Raw genomic sequence first — 16785 nt, 5'->3', positions numbered from 1 at the left:
GAGACCGAATGCAATTTGAGATGCATAAAAGGGGGAGAGAGCAATGACAAATTTGGTGGGCTCAGAAAACACATAAGGGGAAAAAACTCTGTTGCGTCGCGGTCATGCCATCTCCTTTGTAGATCGAGGCGGTGGTGGGATCTGGGAGCGGTACTGCTAGTGGCAGGTGTAAACTGAAGGGGGCAGAACACTGTTTCCCTCGAGGCACCAGTAGTTGTTCTGCTGGAGGTAGGCTCTCTCCTCCATTGCGTGACCCACCCAAACGCGCCTTACCACGATGGCCTTAAAGATCGTTACGGGGCACAATTCTCCTTTTTTATTAGTCACTCCTTCATTTTGGCCCACCTTCAAAAGGAGGAAGGGCATGTGCAACAGTGCCACTACAGCGGTGGAGTACATGAGCATATCAGTGAGCACACAAACGCCAGCAGACACTTGCAGGACCACAGACACACGGTAAGTAAACAATAAAGATATCATCGCAACGAATTTTCCTTCGTACTCACTCAAGGCGTACTTCCACTGTGAGCGACATCGGTAAACATACGCACACACGACCACAGCCTGCCTATGCCCTCTGTGTTGCACCACGGCTGCATCCTAGTCTTCTCGGACGAATCGCCGGCTGCCGCATCGAGTCCAGTGTCTAACGGGCACTTCTCGCCCCCTTTCCGCCTACGTGCTGGGCTCCTAGCGCTAGACGAATCTGGGCGTACTGCCCGCCTTGATCTGCACAGACAGACGCCATGGTCCTGCTCGAGAGTGGGCGCGGTGGAGTCGGTCATGGAGATAATGGGGAGTGGGTTGAGTTCCTGCTGAATGGACTAGAGGAAGACGCTGGCTAGTTTCAGCTGAGGGCCCTCTCTGAGATCCTGTGCACAGCCTGTATGACACGGCTCTCTCTCCATCCTCACAGGCCGCGGCATCCCACAGCAACGTGCGCAGACTCTCCACACTAGAGTCTGGAGGACTCGATGAAGCAAATTCGAGTTGCTCTCCTCACGCTACCCACATCTGCATTCCACCTCCGTTTACTCGGTCGACTGCAAGAGATGCCGCATGTTTTACACACGTGCACGGCGGCGCTGATTCGTATGGATCACAGCGTGCCTTTCCCTGTCCATCACTCGTGCTTTACGAACCCCTGGGTGCCTTGTTGGGATGTGATACCCACCGCGCCAGCGGTGCACCACAGCACGTGTGCACACACAGTGTTCGCATTTTGAAGATACAAAGAGCCTCTTGACAACCGCAGTGAAAAGGAGAACCAACATAAGAGAGGTGAGGAAGCTAGCTATACATCTTCAATGAAGGCTGAGCAGCCCAACGTCGTAGGCTGCCCGGAGCTGCACGTCGGAGAGAACACTATAGGCATCTCCCAGAAGCTGGAACGCTTCAAGCGCAGCTCGTTGATTGATCTCTGTTGCACCGACAAACCGGTCTGGGTGACACTGAAGGGTGAGTTGGCGATAGCGCTTTCGGATCTCCACCTCGGGGGCGTCGCTAGAGACGCCCAGGACTTCATAGTGCGTTCGCAGTCCTGGCAGAAGAAGATCCGCGTTGGCACACTTCTGCGACTTGGCATCCGATCTTCGGGTGCTGCTGCAAAAACGTTTCCGCGGTGGCGCGCGAGGTGGTGCTGACGCGGATTGGAACGATGTAAATGCCGGAACAGAGTGCCTTTTTGCACTTGCTTCCACCTGCGTGGTGTCGTAGCGTGAACGTTGCACTCGCAGCTCATCAAAAACAGCGTCGACCTTCGAGTGCAGATGCATCGCCACAGCGCGGTCTGCAGTCGCCTCTGCCTCTCGGTTCATCATTGCGAAGGCATCGGCCCGAAGTCGAAAAGCAAGCGCACATTTCGGGTCACACTGCACGCACCGCGAGGCTTCGTGTACCACCTCCAGCGGTTGACGTCGCATCCACTGTGCCTGGGTTCGCATCAGGTAGAGCTCAGCATGCACGAGCCTCGTGACCTCAGGCATGCGCAGCATCTCAGCCGTCACCGACAAGACCTTTGGGTAGTCATTGGCAGACATGGCAGCATCGATGCGCTGCTGCTGTGCCTCGTACGAGAGCACAAACTCTGCGAAGAGGCGTGCCGGAGCATAAGAGGGGTTGAGCCGCAGTACACGCTGTAGCAGAGCCGCAGAGATGTTAAGGTATGCGCTGCCAGACATGAAGGAAGCCTTGGCGAGTAGTGTCGTGGAGAAGACATAGTGAGAGCTGAAATGGCTCCAGAGCTGCGCGTGCTCAACAGGTGCGGTAGAGAGCGCTTCCCACGACGGCGGTTCAGGGAGAGAGGCGAGGTAGGGGAGAAGCAGCGCTCGGGCGGCCTTCGGGTCGTGCAGCTCCAACCGCACAAAAGCAAACATGGCACAGAGCGGTGTTGCCTTCACCCAACTCTGGGCGGTGGCACTGCCGTCGATTGTCTGCGCGGCGTCGCTCCAACGCTGCGCCGCAACGTGCCGGCGAAAGGACGCCAGAAATGGTATTGCGCTCTCCTGTGCTTCCAACAAAGGCGGAGGCGGTATATGAAAGAACTCGTTTGACGTCGGTTCGCTACTGGTGTCCATCAGAGGTGGCACAATCAGCCGCAGCTCTTCCACATGGTTGTACATCTCGCGCATGATAAGCGCACCTAGCAGTGCCTGTACGACACGGCTATGCAGTCTCTCATCAGACATTTCAAGAGAAGGGGAACTCTTTTTGTCCTGCAAGTGTCGGTAAAGTGCCAGAGCAGCTCTGCCGTCCTCGCAGCACTCCTTGAACCGTATCAAGGCATAGCTGCACAGGCAGCGGTAGCTGAGAAGGCGCAGGCGGCGTCTCTCTTCCGATTCCACCACCTTTGCTGCGCCGTTGTCGGTTGTGAGAAGGGACGAAACGACAAAGTACACATCGACGTACTGCTGCCGCGACAGCAGCGACTCCACCGCGCTCACGTGGGAAAGACAAGACTCCGTTTTGTCCTCTGCCACATCTTTGTGAGGCATGAGCGTCGTGGGACCGTCACTGCTGAGCAGTTTGCTTGAATTAAGGAGCTGTGCAGTAGAGTTGATGGGCTCTAGTGAGGAAGGCAGATATGGCCGACCTTTTGCAGCTGGAGGCTCAGCCGCACGAGGTGACCTCCTTATCATGCACCGCATATCTTCGGTGAGTGTGGTAGATTCCGACACATATAGGCTGACATCTGCATGGCCGCTACGAAGGACCGTCTGTTGCGTCCGCAGCTCTGGGAGTTTCATGGCAGGAGCGCTAAGGCGTGGGGGCGTCTGTGAAATGTATCGCGCTTCTGCCAGCGTTACCGCAGCAGGCGCGTCGGCCACTGCTGAGCCTCGGACATGCGCGAGGCGAAAAGGGGCGCGTGTGGGGCGGTGCATGAAAAGGGAAGGAAAAAAATCTCAGACCAGGCGCCCACAACACACATGCGTCATTACAGCCAGCCAGCGAGCGACCAGCGGCTCGCATAAGGAGTAGAGAGTGGGGAGAGGTTGTGCCACACCGTATTGTTGCTTGTCTTCCAGAAAAACAACGCGGCACACACACAAAACAAGAGGCGCGCCCGGGGGAAGAAGGAGGGGAGGGGTTGTAGCACCACCACGTAGGAAATATGCACAGGAGAGAGAGAGAGCGCACCTGCTGTGTACCTCAAACTGCCTTGAAGGTATCTCCTCAAATTTGAAAGACAAAGCCCCTTGCCGACACAACTTCCTTGAAGAACTGCTGGCCACAGGAGCGAGGACTGCAAAAGGTGTCCTTTGAGTCACATCGGACGTCGAGCAAGTCGTCCCGACACTTTTCGCCGTCCCTGAGAACGCCACGAGAGGCGAAGGCCCTTTTTCTCCCCATCAAGTACATTCCCCACTTCGTCACTATCCAGGCCTGGCACTGCTTCACAAGAGAGGTGAGGTGGGCCTCATACTTTGCGTGCGAGCAAGGCTCTCTCCGTTTCGATTTCCTCTTGTTTCGCTCTTTTACGAAGACACACACGACTCTGATCGCGTCCCCACGTGGCAACGCCGGCACAATCGAACCCATCACACATACATCTACGCTAACCACACACACACACACACACACACACACACATAGAAACACAGGGAGGAGACCCTAAAGAGGTACACGCAGAACCGCCACGCCATAGAATTTGGAGATGATTAAAGTCCCCTCTTTGCAGAAGCGTTGGGAAGGAAATGTTAGCGCAGCGCTGAAAAAAAGGCTCGGGTGCGCTGTCGCCCTACGAGTTGCGAGCACGCTTGCGTGACGCACCAAACCCCTTGCCATCGCCACGTGTGTCTTTTGCCTTGGACACGATTTCGCCAGCACGGAGCAACGCAGGACTGGTCTGCAGCGCATCCGGCAACTGGAAGAAGACGATGTTCGAGCCTCGTACAAAGACGGAGTCCATTTTGGTCTCTTTACCGCCCCGTGTAGTCTTGGTGGCATTTTTAAGTAGCACATTCATGTTGTTCTGCAACTCCTCTACGATGCCGTGGTACACCTCCCCGGTAGCGACTTCTATGGAGACCTTCAGGTGCAGCGCATCGAAGAGCACCTTCATCGGAATGCTCTCCGCCATTTTGCTCGCGAGCGTGGCTGTCGAAGTCCCCAATCAAAGAAAATCCCGCCACTACTCAGCCTCAGGCTTTGACCTGAGTATTCGTGGGAGCGGTCACCTGGAGGAAAAGAGGAGAACAAGGAACGTGGCGCCCCCAGCGACACGGGCCAACACAGATACACACAGAAACGAGGATAGGTTAATTCACAAGTCGCCGCAGCAACCAGCCAAAAGAGAAGGCTACTGCCACGCCCAAACAAGGAGGGCGTTCTGTTGTGTGTCCCAATCTTCTTGTCCGCCTTGGCAGGTGCAGCTACGTACGTGCGCGAAAGGTGAGCACGTACGTGGTGTGTGGGTGGGTGGGTGGGGGGGGTACGAGGGATGTGGTACACCGGCTACTCCTCTTTCCTTGTGCTGCTTCAGCAATACCACACTCTGCGTCAGTGAAGAACAGCGTGCCAAAAAAAAAAAGAGGGAGGCGCCGACGTACATGTGAGTCGTGAGCAGAGAAGGAGAGGCGGAGGAAAACAGAGAGTACGATGCTGGGGGAGCGAACAGAAAGGAACGTGAGATCGTATGCGAAGGCCAAGTGCCTCTATGTACGAGGCCGCAGGTGAGGCCTAAAGCACAATTACCCCCCACCCCACCCCCACCCTCTTCCCTCATCAACAGTTTCAGGGTCAAGCATAACGTCATCGTACGCCTCACAAGCCATGGTAGGTCACGCAGCGATACCCACACTGCGACACTCCTAGCCTAGAGTGCGGGGTGCGTACCTCTACCCTTTTTCGTTTTCCCTTCTGTGAGCGCCTGGCAAATGGCAGCGAGTGCTCTACGAAGATACCTCCATGCACAAGCATGCACAGCTGAGTTCGAAAAATTGGTGCATGTTGTCATGGGCAGGAGATGCGCATCAGCGGAAAATCGCACCTTCGGCACGGCACAGACGTCAACACACACACGCACCCACGTGCCGCTCCCACGGACGCACGAGCACCTCTTCACGCACTCCACTAACGGGCGAAACGTAGATGCCAACACTGAAGCCCACGCACGCGGAAGTAAATGAAAAGGAAGCAGCAAGGCTGCACGCAGTGCGAAGGAGACCCGTACGAGGGTACAAGCAAACAGCATGAGGAGAGGAAACTCTACAACGACAAGAGAGACACAAACAGGCAGGCCTAGCGCTTCCCCACCCCCCTCCCCGCTCCTTCCTCCTCCTCCTTGCTCAGTGGTAGGGAAAGAAAACCCTCGAAACGTGTACATGAGCGAAAAGGGGAGTGACAATGGATTCCACTCGGAAGTACACCGGTAGGCAGCTGTGCCTGCGTGTTGGGCGGGACGGAGGGAAGAAGGCTAAGCATGTCCCTGTTCGTGGCGTGGACCGAGACGCGAATCCTCCGCTTCAGTGAACCTACAGAGATGTGAAAGGAGAGTAGGAAGTCGCAACATCAAACGTACAGAGATGCTGATTATGTCGCGCACGGACAAGGACAAGGACACACACATACACATACCTTTGCTGTCTCAATACACTGCCTCCTTGCTTAGCACCACTGGTACACGTTCGTGAGCATCCAGCAGCTGATAGACGATGCTGGCGATGACGGCGCCACCGATCGGGGCGATCCAGTACACCCAGACGTAGAAAAGTGGGTCGCAATTATTGTATAAGCACAGCACCAGTTGCGTGCCTGTGGCGACGGCTGGGTTGAAGGCACCGCCGGTGAACCCGCCAACTGAGAAGCCAGCCGCCATGAGCATCATGCCAATGGCGAAGCCGTAAAAGTCATTGGAGTGCTGACGGGAGAAGTAGACGTGCAGCACCACCGAGGTGAGAGCGAACGTGTACACAAGCTCGCAGAGCAGAGCTTGCCAGGTGCCAGCCAGATTTTCATTTGGCACCGGTACGGGGATCTTTAGACCAATGATTGCAGATGCGTAGAGTGAGGCGCAGAAAGAGCCGCCGAGCTGCATCATAACGTACAGCACAGTTTGACGTAGCGTCATTTTCCGGTTGATGAAGATGGCAAATGAGATAGCGGGGTTGAAGTGTGCACCGCTGATATAGCCGAACGTGAAGCACATTGCCGCCAACATGAAGCCAATCGGAATAGGCGCGAGCGAGCCGACTCCGACGGAAGCCAATATGATCGTTAGCACAAACAAGAAGGTACCAACAAACTCCGCCACCAGCTGACTGAGGAACTCGGAGAGCATTGCGGGACAACACAGTCGTGGAGCTGCGCGGACAGGGTTAGCTGCAATGAAAGAACAAAGTCAGAGAAGAGGGAACGATGAGGTGGTAAGTATTGAGGGCGTGAGTAAAGAAGCGCTGAGCACAGGAGGATACAGTGAGAAGACGCTACCTATAGCGAAACACACGCACACAAACACGCGCGTACCCGAACGGCGATGCGGCCTTCATTCGAAGCCTTTTGTTTTTCGTATTTCCACTGCTGCGATGGTGCCTGTCGCGGTGGCACGCTAGAGAGGGATACGGGGGGGGGGGGGGGTGACAGCAGAGATACACTGCTACTGCATGTATTTCCGTACGTGTGTGGTGGTGGTGGGGGGGGTGTCTGCTTTTCGTGCCCTCTTGATGGCTGCGGAGGAAGCGTGAGAGGCAAAGACAAAGAGCCACGCACGTCAAGTGCGGTGTGTGTGTCATATAAGGGTGTAAAAGGGGAAAGCAGGGGCAACAGCGAAGCCTCCCTCGAAACACAAAACGAAGCGAGAGAACAGAGACAGAAGAGAACCTTGAAGAGAGGGACGCGTAGATGGGCAAGGTGAAGCAAGAATTACCCTAGGCTGCCGCACCCGCAGCACTTTCAACACAGTAGAAACAACTTTGAAGTGCTCCATACCTCACAGCAGCGTAGAGTTCTGATAATGGAGTGTGTGCCCTCTCCCTTTTTTTGTTGTGGCGTTTGGCGTCCCTCAGTTCGCAGGCCCGGGGGTCGTGGCTGAATCACGGCATGTGTGTGCATGTGTGTGTGTTCGGGGGAGGGGGGGAGGGGGAGCTCCTCGTATACGTGATAGCACGATAGGCGTGGGTAGGTGAGGGTGAGAGAAACGGGCAATCAAGCAGCGCCATCTCCAGAGCAAGCAGGCACCCTCTGCTGCGGTAAAAGAGGCAACACACACCCTCCACCACTTGCCTCATCCGCCTCCTCCCACTTCTCCCGCGTGCGCTCCACTTCCGTTACGCACAACATAGCAAGCGACCGCCAATCACACTGATAGAGATCGCCGCCGACGGTCTGCAGCAGTGCCTGTAGTTGCTGTGGAAACTCGCGCTGCACGCAGCCCACCCAGAAAAAGCGGGACATGTCAGGCATGAAGAGCCACCCCTGCCACGCCCGACAGACGTTTTCCACCGCCATAAAGATTTCCTCTGCCGGCAGGAACGCGAGAACAGAGAAAACCAGAGACGGTTGCCTAAACCACATCTCGGGCGAGTTTTGTTGAAGTGTACCAGGACTCCGTGAGACGTGACCGGCGGTCGAGAGACAAGGGGCGGAAGGTAGCACCGCCAACCCCGCCGTTTCTCGTGCTTCCAAGAGACTCGCCAAAGAGGTAGCAAATTTCTTGAGAAGCGTATCGTCGTCCAAGAGCGCCTTGGACTCGCTTCGCTGCAGCTCAATTTGTGTATCCGTGTACTCGAGGGTGCCAGAGACAGCGTCGATCACTCGGCAGGCCTCCTTCACCTCCCGAGCCGTCTTGTCAATCTGGACGCGTGCATCCCTCAGGGCCGCTACAATGTCGTCTGTAAAGAGCAAGGGATTGGCATGAACAATGGCCAGTTGATCTGTCCAACTGCTCGCTTTGAGATACCTCACGAAGAGCTCTGGAATGCTCAACGACTCCTCGTATGGGCTAGCGCTGAGTCGCAACATGAAGCGCTGTGAAAGTAACACGAGCAGAGGTGTAACAGACTCCTTTTTCTCTTTGGCGTCAGGAACAGAGTTCTGTTACTCTATACCACCTCTGCTTTGTCGCTGCGGCGGCGGCGGCGGTTATTGTGATACACAGGCAAGCCTGTGCTTCCCATGTTACGTGCGCACTGAGACCTTCAAAAAACTCGCCAGGTTATGAGCGCACGAGACTGCATGTATGAGCGTACTTTTATGGCGAGGTGGGGTTGAAAGGGGGTGGATGGGGCGACAAGAGAGATGGGAAGAGAGAAAGACGAGACGGACGAGACGCTTCCGATGACAAGTGAAACAGAGATACAAAAAAAAAGAGCGCATGCATACGTGTGCACCACAGCAGCATCCTCCCCTACGGCGAAGGTGTCCGCCTTCTGTGCACCCATAAACGCACGCACACGAGAGGGACATTTCTGATCTATATAAAGGTTGCACGAGCCGACGCATGCACCAACACGGAGCAACGCGACTCTCTGTCTCTGTTCCTTTCCCATGGCAGGTTCCCTCTTTTCGTTTCCTGTTCTTCTCTCCACTCGGCAACAAAGTTTATAGCAGACGCACAGAAGGTGGGAAATCCTCTATCGTCCGCATTACTCCCTCGAAGGAGAAGTATGTCGACGCCTCGTCGGTGCGCCACCTACACATACAAAAACAAAAACAAAACGCCTCAAAGACGTTAGCGACTGCAGAGGAAAGTCAGGAGAGCATATGGACCCAGACAGGCACGCATGTACACATACACCGTTAAAGTCGATACAGTCGGTGCATGACGCTGGTCATTTCTCCTGTCATACGCCACGTAAAAAGCGAAGGGACTCCAACTCGTGATAAAGCCTCGCTGATGAAGCATCACCACGGTTCAAGATGTCGATACTCCTCAGCAGCATTCGATTCTCACGCTCCACGCGCGCTACGCGCTTCTCCAGCGCGTGCAGGAATACCGAGAGCCGCTGTCCTTCATTTGCTGCTCTGGCAGCCGCGGCAGCTCGATTCGACTCTCGCGCCAATGTCGGCGGCACTGCCACCCCAACGGACACGTGCGCGTGGTGCTGGGCAGATGCGTTGATAGAAGACACGTCCATATCGACTGAAATGGCTGACGGAGACGTAGGGGGGGCGGCAACGGCGACGTGGCCGCGACGAATCTGGTGAATCTCGTCTAGTGTTCGTGCAATTGCCTCCTCATACTTTGGTCCGCGGCGTCTGGCCGCCCGCAGCAACCGAGACGTGCGTGCAACAGCATCGGCACATTTGCTTGCCTGTTGATGCTCCTGCTCTCGCTGCCTCTGCACAGTCTTCAAGTCTTTATTGAGTTTGGCTAGCTGCAGCTGAACGTGCTCGAGCTCTTTCTGTCCGTCAGAAAGGGCGCGGCGCTCCTGTTGGAGCTGCGCTTTAACGTCGCACAGCATACCACTAAGTACGTCGTGAGGCAATCTCTCGAGCTGCCTCAAGGCTTCCTGTCGCTGTGCAACGTGCGGCGTTACAGCCATGAAAACGGGGGAAGAGCGTGCCTCACCCATCGGGTATAGTTACGAGAGGAGGAAAAGACCGTCAACCGGAATGTACTTGACACCAGCGGCCCTTTCATGCGCCTCAGCCGTTTGGCCTTCGCTGCCGTGTCACAGTGGCCCTTTTGTGCTTCGATGCGACCAGTGCGCGCCGTCGGTGAGCGCTATAGTCCTTCAGATAAGAAAGAGAAACCCAAACCAACAAGTCCGCAAGGGAGAACGGGATGAAGAGTAAATTGAAAGAAGATAAGTCTTCGCTGCACGCGTATGCAGGGGTGTGACGACATCTTGCAGAAACAAAGAAAAAGATCACAGGCGCCAGACAGCCGTGGCTCCTCCCATGATGAGTCAAATGACAGCGCCACAGAATGGGATATTGCCCTTGGCGTGCGCCTGTGCGCTACAGGGTGACGGAAAGCCCCCTACGCACTTGCATTCTCTCTCTTTTCAGTTTCGTTCACCATCCGTGCAGCCAACATCCCCACCCACCGGTGCCCTCACTGACAGAAGCGGGGAGAGGAGTGGTGTGCGCTAGAAGAAAAAAACAAGCACAAACGAAAGAGCCGTTCAAGCATCAGAATAGCGTTTAAAGTAGTGCCCGCTTCGCACAAGCACAAAGACGCAGCATGCAATGAGGAGGCATCACGCCCAAGACTAGCGGCCAGCCTCTTCTCCGCATCCGCTTCAGAACTTCCCTATCGCTCAAAACGCATCGAGTAGCCGCCCGTGTTGGGGTCTTTGTCAAATTTGAAGTTGTCCGTCGACAAGCCAAAATTACCGAGAATTTTGTTGCCAAGGCTCTTCAGCTCACCCCACATTTTTTGCATCTCCTCATCCACCTTCGCTTTGGAAGCCGCCTTATGGGCGTGACCTTGCGCGTCGAGCACCCCGCCAAGCTTCTCGTAGCACTCGTAATCTCCATAAGCGCTGGACCACTTCTGCATGCTGTAGTAGCACTCCGCACGGCGGATGTACGCTCTCAAATACGAGTCATCGTGTCGGATTGCCTCTGACAACATGTGGGCCGCCTCCTCCTTTACATCCAGCTTCATGAGGCAAAAACCGGCGTTGCAGTACACCTGCGCCGTAAGGGTGTAGTCGGTCGTGTCTTCCGGCTGCTTCTCCGCCCCACCCTCGTCGCATTTCGTTGCTGCGTCCTCACCCTCAGCCGGGGCGTTGGCATCTGACGTCCTTGAAGCGCTAGGCGTGCTTGTAGTGGCGGGACGCGGTGGCACAGGCTTGATAGGGGCGCACCACAATGCCTTGCGATACAGCGTGAGTGCCTCCGAGATGTCGCCGTCCTTAAAGAGCTCATTTCCAGCTGCTTTGAGTCGAGCGCACTCTTCCACATCTACAACGCGCTCCGCACTGCTGCACACTGCTTCATCCTGCTGGGCTCGGCCCTCCGCTTCAGCACCGGCGCCGGCGGTGGAAACCTCTACTTGGGGTGCGCCGGCTAGGCTGCTATCCTTGCCTAGTTGTGCACATTGCATGGGGGGTGCCAGCGACGGCTCGCCATTGTCGTCGTCTGACGAGGGCAACTGCTCCACAACTGCCGGCATCTCCCACCACCTGCCGCGATACAGTGTGCCTTTAGTCGATGGAGAAAGGCTCTGAGGCCGCTTTGCTCTGAAGGTTTTTGGCAACGCCAAGAGGGCTGCTTTGTCGTTGTTGGCGTCGTTCGCGTGGGCCTCTCACTGTCGACAGGCAGACAGGAGTGGGGTAAGAATAGAGGAGAGTTTTGAAGAGAGGAAAGGGGGGTATTGGCGTACACGAGCACCAAGGCGTTCGCTGGTGCAGTAGTCGTACTAGCGCTGCTCCTGTGGCGAGTGCTCCAAGTCAGTGTGGCAGTTCTTAGTGGCCTCTGTTTTACTCGTGCAAGCGCGCGGACACGGACCGCAATCGTAAAAGGAAGCGGAGAGAGGGAGGAGAGGTGGAAGAGGAAGGCAGGGCCTTGAGAGTTTCCTTTGCCTTGAGAGAGGAGCGAGCGAGCGACTGTCGTCAAGAAAGGCGCGGATGCGACGCAGTGGTGGCCATACACGGTGAATCATCACCCCACAAAACAGCCCGGCTGATGCCATTCCGTGTATCACGCTGGGGATGAAGGAAAAAAGGGCGGCGAGCACACCTGCATACATACACCGACAGGGGCGGCGAGAACAGCAAAGCGTCGCACGGCCGTGTCTGTGCAGGAGGCGCCTTTTACGCTTCTGGAAGGGGGTTCCTCTTATGACGGCATGTAAACGCGAACGACACCAAAACAGGCGGCCAACGCGGGCCAACAACCAAGGCAAGGAGCACACAAAAGGCGGCGCTACGCACGCACGCAGCAACGACTCTCTGCACGGGCCGATCGCTTCCAGTCCGCACATGTGAATGAGTGAGAGAGAAAGAGTAGCGTCGACTCACACAAAAAAGTTGGCCAGTACGACAGCCTTCAGGTGATACTTGTGATTCACGTGACGGCCGGCGCAGTACATCACCCGCGTCCCTAACGGTACACGCTGATCATTCATAATAATACAGGTGTTACGGTCAAAGTTCGTCTGCAAGCCACTCATGCGAGTGTTTGTTTGGCGACGTGTGAAGAGGCAGACCCAGTATATGTTCCCAGGCTTAACGCGATGGCGCGAGACTTCACCACCCCCGCCACGTCCCTTGAAGCGCTGCACCGACACACGGTGAGCCACGGCAGGAAAGACGCGGCAGTGTGCAAAGCGCTCGGCCGTCGCCTTGGCGATAAGACGCACATGCTTGCAGTTTGTGTTGTCCACACAGTGCAGCTTCACCTGGTCACTAAGGGGAACGCCAGCACCGTACCCTTCCGTGCCGTTGCCCCATCGAGAGCGGTACGAGCCCTTGCGCCGGATAATAAGATTGTGGCGAAACCACGTCTTGTTCACCGGGTTGCCGGCAGGCAGCTTTGCTGCCGCATCGGTGGTGGTGGGCGCCAAGCGTGCCCGAAACAAACGCAGCATGGCACACTCTGTCGCCCAGTCTCGAGAACAAGAACACACAAGCGAGCCTCTTCTCCCTTTTCGGTGGGTGCCTCGTCGAGTTGCTGAGTGAGCTGCAGCGTAGCGCAGCTGAGCAGAGCGTCAATGACGATGGTTGGGTAAGGCGTGGGGTAGTTTAGGCAACGGGGAGAGAAAGAGCATAGTAACAGGGTGACAGGGAGACGAAAGAAACGACAGCGAGATTAAGAGGAGAGGTGGGATAGAGGGAGAGCAGAGGGAATGACGGCGATGGAAGAGAAAGGGTGGTATGTCAGCGCTTGATTCGTTGGAGGAGTGCACACAGTGTCCTTGCCTTTCCCTGGCCTACGCGTTCGCTGGCTCTTCATCTTCGTTATGCTTTGCAGAGAGCGCTAAGACACCCTCTGTGAACGCGCCCACGTCTCGCTATTGGAAAAAAAAAGAGGCCTTTGTATTGTCTGCCTCCGGTTCATCCTGTGCGACAACGCAGACTTGGCAGAGGGTGTGCACCGCTTTCTGTCCTTGAGTCAAACAACTTGAGCCTCGTTTCTTTTTGTGCGCCACCAGCCACCCTGCAGAATGTCTTGGCATGTTGCCTATGATACTAACAAGGACCAAAGCATCCACGACAGTGAACCGCGCCAGACATTCAGTGAAGCAGTCGGCCCTCGCCATGGTCTCTCTTCTACCCCCGAGACTTCGATAAGCAGGGCCACCAAAACGACAGCAAACAGCCATGAATCGACTTCATCGAACACCACGTTCAACAAACAACAAAGGAACCACAGCAGAAAACGTGCAGCCATCGAAGGAAAGGAAAAATGGTGCCTCGACCTTATCGTCTCAACACGGGCGCACACACTCTTGGGGGTGTCGAGCTGTCGCAGCACGGCGTGAGGGGGTGATGGTGATGGTGAAGCGCTTTGAGGATGGAGGCTGTGCGCTGTTCCATTTTTCTCGTCGTCTACAACGTGAGTTTGTCCCCTTCGCTGCTGCCGCGGAAGATGAGATCGCGCGGCTCCGTACCTGGCTTGCCGCGCATCCTGTCGTACATGCCCCGGTGTTCTCTCTTGAGCTCCATCAACTTCTGTACAGTGTCATCGATGTTGCCGCCCACCTCCTGCCGAAGCTCTTCTTTCCTCTTGTAGTAATTCTCCAGTGCGTTGAATTCCCAGCCGATTCGCTTTGGAATTTGCTCCTCGTTGGCCAGCACGGGGGCTGAGTTGCCGTACACAAAGTCCTTGTGGCGCATGTACGGGTACGGGTCAATGCCTTTCTGCAGGCACAGCCGCACGCGCTCCGCCTCGGCGGCAGCGCGCTCGTCATTGAAGACGTACTTCTTGATGTACGGATAAAAAATGAGAGGGAGTATGGTGATGAAGGTGCAGGCCACAGCTGTGTTCACCCATGGCGCCTCTGCCTTCACCCGTCCGATAAGCCGCTTGAATGGATGCGTGACGGCGCCAAGGACGAGGTTGCAGCCGTCACAAAAGCTGCGCATGTGGTCCACCGCGATGGTAGTCGCCCGCATCTTCATGCGCTGGTACGTGAAAGACATGTGATCCCCGCGCACGTGGGCCTTCTCTGCTGGACAGGGGGCTAAATGCCTCAGGGAGAACGAGAGTGATTGGGGGGTGGGCAGCCCACGGGTTTGCGCGCACAAGCATCACGAGCAGAGCAACAACCAAATAAACACCACCACAATCGTGGTGGTGGTGGTGGTGGTGAGTGGAGTGAAAAAAGGTCAGCACCAGTCGCCACCTCAACAGTATCACAATGGCGACAAGGCGAACAACTGGCACCAGCTGCGGTCAAACGCTTATCAACAAGGAGCCGGTAAAGCTGAATACCGCACCAACACAAAACAGTGAGGCACAGGTGTGACGAATGAGCGAAGAAAAAAAAGGAGGTGCATCGCATGAAAAGAGAGACCACAACCCACGCGTAGGCGAAAAGAGCACCGTAAAGACAGAAAAGAGGGTGCAAAGAAACATAAGAGAAAAGATAGGAGAGGACGCCAAGGTCAGCATACCAGAAGGAAGACTCACGGTCTCTCTCGTGGGGAGAGGTGAGGGTTTTCGGAGCTGTGAGACTGAAGCACATGTCTCGCGAAGTCAGCGACACACCGCAACCCATTCAGTGAGTGTTGTATGGCGGTGTAGGGTGCATTCTTCTTCACTTTTCTCGTTTCAATGTCCAAGAAGGTGGGTTCAATCCCATTAGAGGTCCTTGTTACGCATCATGTGAACATGGCGTGCCGTTCTTAGTTGGTCAGCAGGTCGCTTGAAAGACGACCAGCTGTCTCGGTGGAGGGGAGCAGCAGGAAAAGAGGCTCACTAGTCTGTCGGTGTCAACAACACACAGCAAAGGCGGCAGGGGTACCATTCATGCTAAAACATGTACTTGAGAAAACGACTGACAATCGCGTCGTCAGCAGGCGCCAGCACGCCAGTCGTCAACATGGGCACGTGCCAGTCCAGAATGACCTCTTCAGAGGCACGCAGCGGCTTCCGCAGGGTAAGACAGAGATAGTAGTGCGTCTCTAGCACACGTTTCACCTCTGCACATCCATCGTCGCTGCCGCATTCTTTAGCGGCAGCGGCAGGCGCCAAGTCGTCTCTGAGGAACTTCGGAAGGTCCTCGAACAACGTGGCGACTTCGATATCTGCGTTGACCGCGCGGCCGATGTCGTCTGGGGCGTTGACAAGGTCCAGAAAAGGCACAATACCGCACTCGAGCGACGAGTCAGACGGCGAGTCGCTGTTGCCTTCCTCTAGTCCGCTGCCCGCCGCGCTGTTCGTGGACGCACCCGCAGTGACGGGCCACGCTGTCGGCAGTAGCAGTCCACGAGACAGGATTACGTCTACTGCCCACGCAAAGCGGTCAAAGCACGGTAGAATATTATGGGGCCGAAGCTGCGCGTAGGCGGCTCGCGTCTCTTCTCGAATGCGCTGGCGTCCTTTGAGGTAGTAGGGCAGCAGCATCGTGTGGTGCACTCGGCACTGCCGCTCTGCCGCGTCCTTACGGTCAGTCAGCTCCTCCACTGACGGAAGGCTTTGCAGCCATCCCCAGAGAGGCGACACGCTGCGGTGCTGCTCAAGGGCGAGTCTCCATGCTAGCTCTGGCCACTGTGCACTCCCTGTGAGAAAAGTAAGGATGCCGCCTTGAACGTCACAAGCTGACTCAGCGGAGCCCGTCGCAAGCACTTCGCTGCCCGCCGTCCACGGGTTGCAAAAGGTGGTCTTAAGTCCTACTCGCGATAGCACAGAAGTGGAACAGAACCGATTCGACGGGACGGCGAGGAGGGAGGTTCCGGCGTCGCAAGCATCGCGCACGTACACACCGACCCCAACTGCAGCATCACGCTTTTCAATCAGCGTCGTCGGGTGAATGCCAACATGCCCGAGAATGGCGTAGGTGGAGAGGTACTCGGCAAACTTGGAAGAGCGCCTCGCTCGCATCCCTGCCTAACACAAGGCGACGCCGCGAGCAGCGGCAGCAAAAAAAAAAAAAACAGAACGGGAAAGACCAACGCCCGCGGGCACCCACTCGGCATCTTCAGGGTGTACAGCAGAGAAAGTCGGGTGCGCAAAGTGACTGTGCAAGGCCGTTCTCTCTTTTTTGTTTGTTTCTCAGGGGAAACCAGGGCCCTGTGGTGGAAATCCGAACAACGAAAAGAACGGCCTCGTCCCCTCACATGGCGAAGGCGTAGGCGAGCAACAAGGCAGGTGGTGTGTTGCGCGTAGAGTTGAGTGGGCGGCTGCACAAAAAGACGCTCTCCTGGGAGTCCCCTGTGTGCGCCGAATACGGCG

At 56.1% G+C, this 16785-nt stretch overlaps 9 protein-coding genes across 9 annotated transcripts; all 9 read right to left on the bottom strand.

Moving 5' to 3' along the window:
• Positions 1-1304: 1304 nt before the first annotated feature.
• LBRM_20_3480 (conserved hypothetical protein) lies at positions 1305-3380 on the bottom strand (the record flags this gene model as incomplete). The annotated part of the gene is made up of 1 exon (XM_001564578.1): positions 1305-3380. One exon carries the CDS (start codon positions 3378-3380, stop codon positions 1305-1307), a length of 2076 nt encoding a protein of 691 aa, XP_001564628.1.
• An 857-nt stretch (positions 3381-4237) lies between these two features.
• On the bottom strand, positions 4238-4579 carry LBRM_20_3470 (putative small nuclear ribonucleoprotein; the record flags this gene model as incomplete). The annotated part of the gene is made up of 1 exon (XM_001564577.1): positions 4238-4579. The coding sequence occupies one exon, from the start codon at positions 4577-4579 to the stop codon at positions 4238-4240; it is 342 nt and encodes a 113-aa protein (XP_001564627.1).
• Positions 4580-6085: 1506 nt separating this feature from the next.
• LBRM_20_3460 (putative aquaporin 9) lies at positions 6086-6778 on the bottom strand (the record flags this gene model as incomplete). Its single annotated transcript, XM_001564576.1, has 1 exon — positions 6086-6778. One exon carries the CDS (start codon positions 6776-6778, stop codon positions 6086-6088), a length of 693 nt encoding a protein of 230 aa, XP_001564626.1.
• An 863-nt stretch (positions 6779-7641) lies between these two features.
• LBRM_20_3450 (conserved hypothetical protein) lies at positions 7642-8457 on the bottom strand (the record flags this gene model as incomplete). The annotated part of the gene is made up of 1 exon (XM_001564575.1): positions 7642-8457. The coding sequence occupies one exon, from the start codon at positions 8455-8457 to the stop codon at positions 7642-7644; it is 816 nt and encodes a 271-aa protein (XP_001564625.1).
• Positions 8458-9278: 821 nt separating this feature from the next.
• LBRM_20_3440 (conserved hypothetical protein) lies at positions 9279-9980 on the bottom strand (the record flags this gene model as incomplete). The annotated part of the gene is made up of 1 exon (XM_001564574.1): positions 9279-9980. One exon carries the CDS (start codon positions 9978-9980, stop codon positions 9279-9281), a length of 702 nt encoding a protein of 233 aa, XP_001564624.1.
• A 713-nt stretch (positions 9981-10693) lies between these two features.
• On the bottom strand, positions 10694-11560 carry LBRM_20_3430 (conserved hypothetical protein; the record flags this gene model as incomplete). Its single annotated transcript, XM_001564573.1, has 1 exon — positions 10694-11560. The coding sequence occupies one exon, from the start codon at positions 11558-11560 to the stop codon at positions 10694-10696; it is 867 nt and encodes a 288-aa protein (XP_001564623.1).
• Positions 11561-12403: 843 nt separating this feature from the next.
• Positions 12404-12976, bottom strand: LBRM_20_3420 (putative ribosomal protein L14; the record flags this gene model as incomplete). The annotated part of the gene is made up of 1 exon (XM_001564572.1): positions 12404-12976. The coding sequence occupies one exon, from the start codon at positions 12974-12976 to the stop codon at positions 12404-12406; it is 573 nt and encodes a 190-aa protein (XP_001564622.1).
• A 961-nt stretch (positions 12977-13937) lies between these two features.
• On the bottom strand, positions 13938-14531 carry LBRM_20_3410 (conserved hypothetical protein; the record flags this gene model as incomplete). The annotated part of the gene is made up of 1 exon (XM_001564571.2): positions 13938-14531. The coding sequence occupies one exon, from the start codon at positions 14529-14531 to the stop codon at positions 13938-13940; it is 594 nt and encodes a 197-aa protein (XP_001564621.2).
• An 832-nt stretch (positions 14532-15363) lies between these two features.
• LBRM_20_3400 (conserved hypothetical protein) lies at positions 15364-16434 on the bottom strand (the record flags this gene model as incomplete). The annotated part of the gene is made up of 1 exon (XM_001564570.2): positions 15364-16434. One exon carries the CDS (start codon positions 16432-16434, stop codon positions 15364-15366), a length of 1071 nt encoding a protein of 356 aa, XP_001564620.1.
• Between the last annotated feature and the right edge of the window lie 351 nt (positions 16435-16785).

This window comes from Leishmania braziliensis (genome assembly GCF_000002845.2).
Source record: "Leishmania braziliensis MHOM/BR/75/M2904 contig, possible fusion of chromosomes 20 and 34".
NCBI lineage: Eukaryota > Euglenozoa > Kinetoplastea > Trypanosomatida > Trypanosomatidae > Leishmania > Leishmania braziliensis.
The sequence above is the reverse complement of the archived record's forward strand: the minus strand, read 5'-3'. Positions and strand labels throughout refer to the sequence as shown.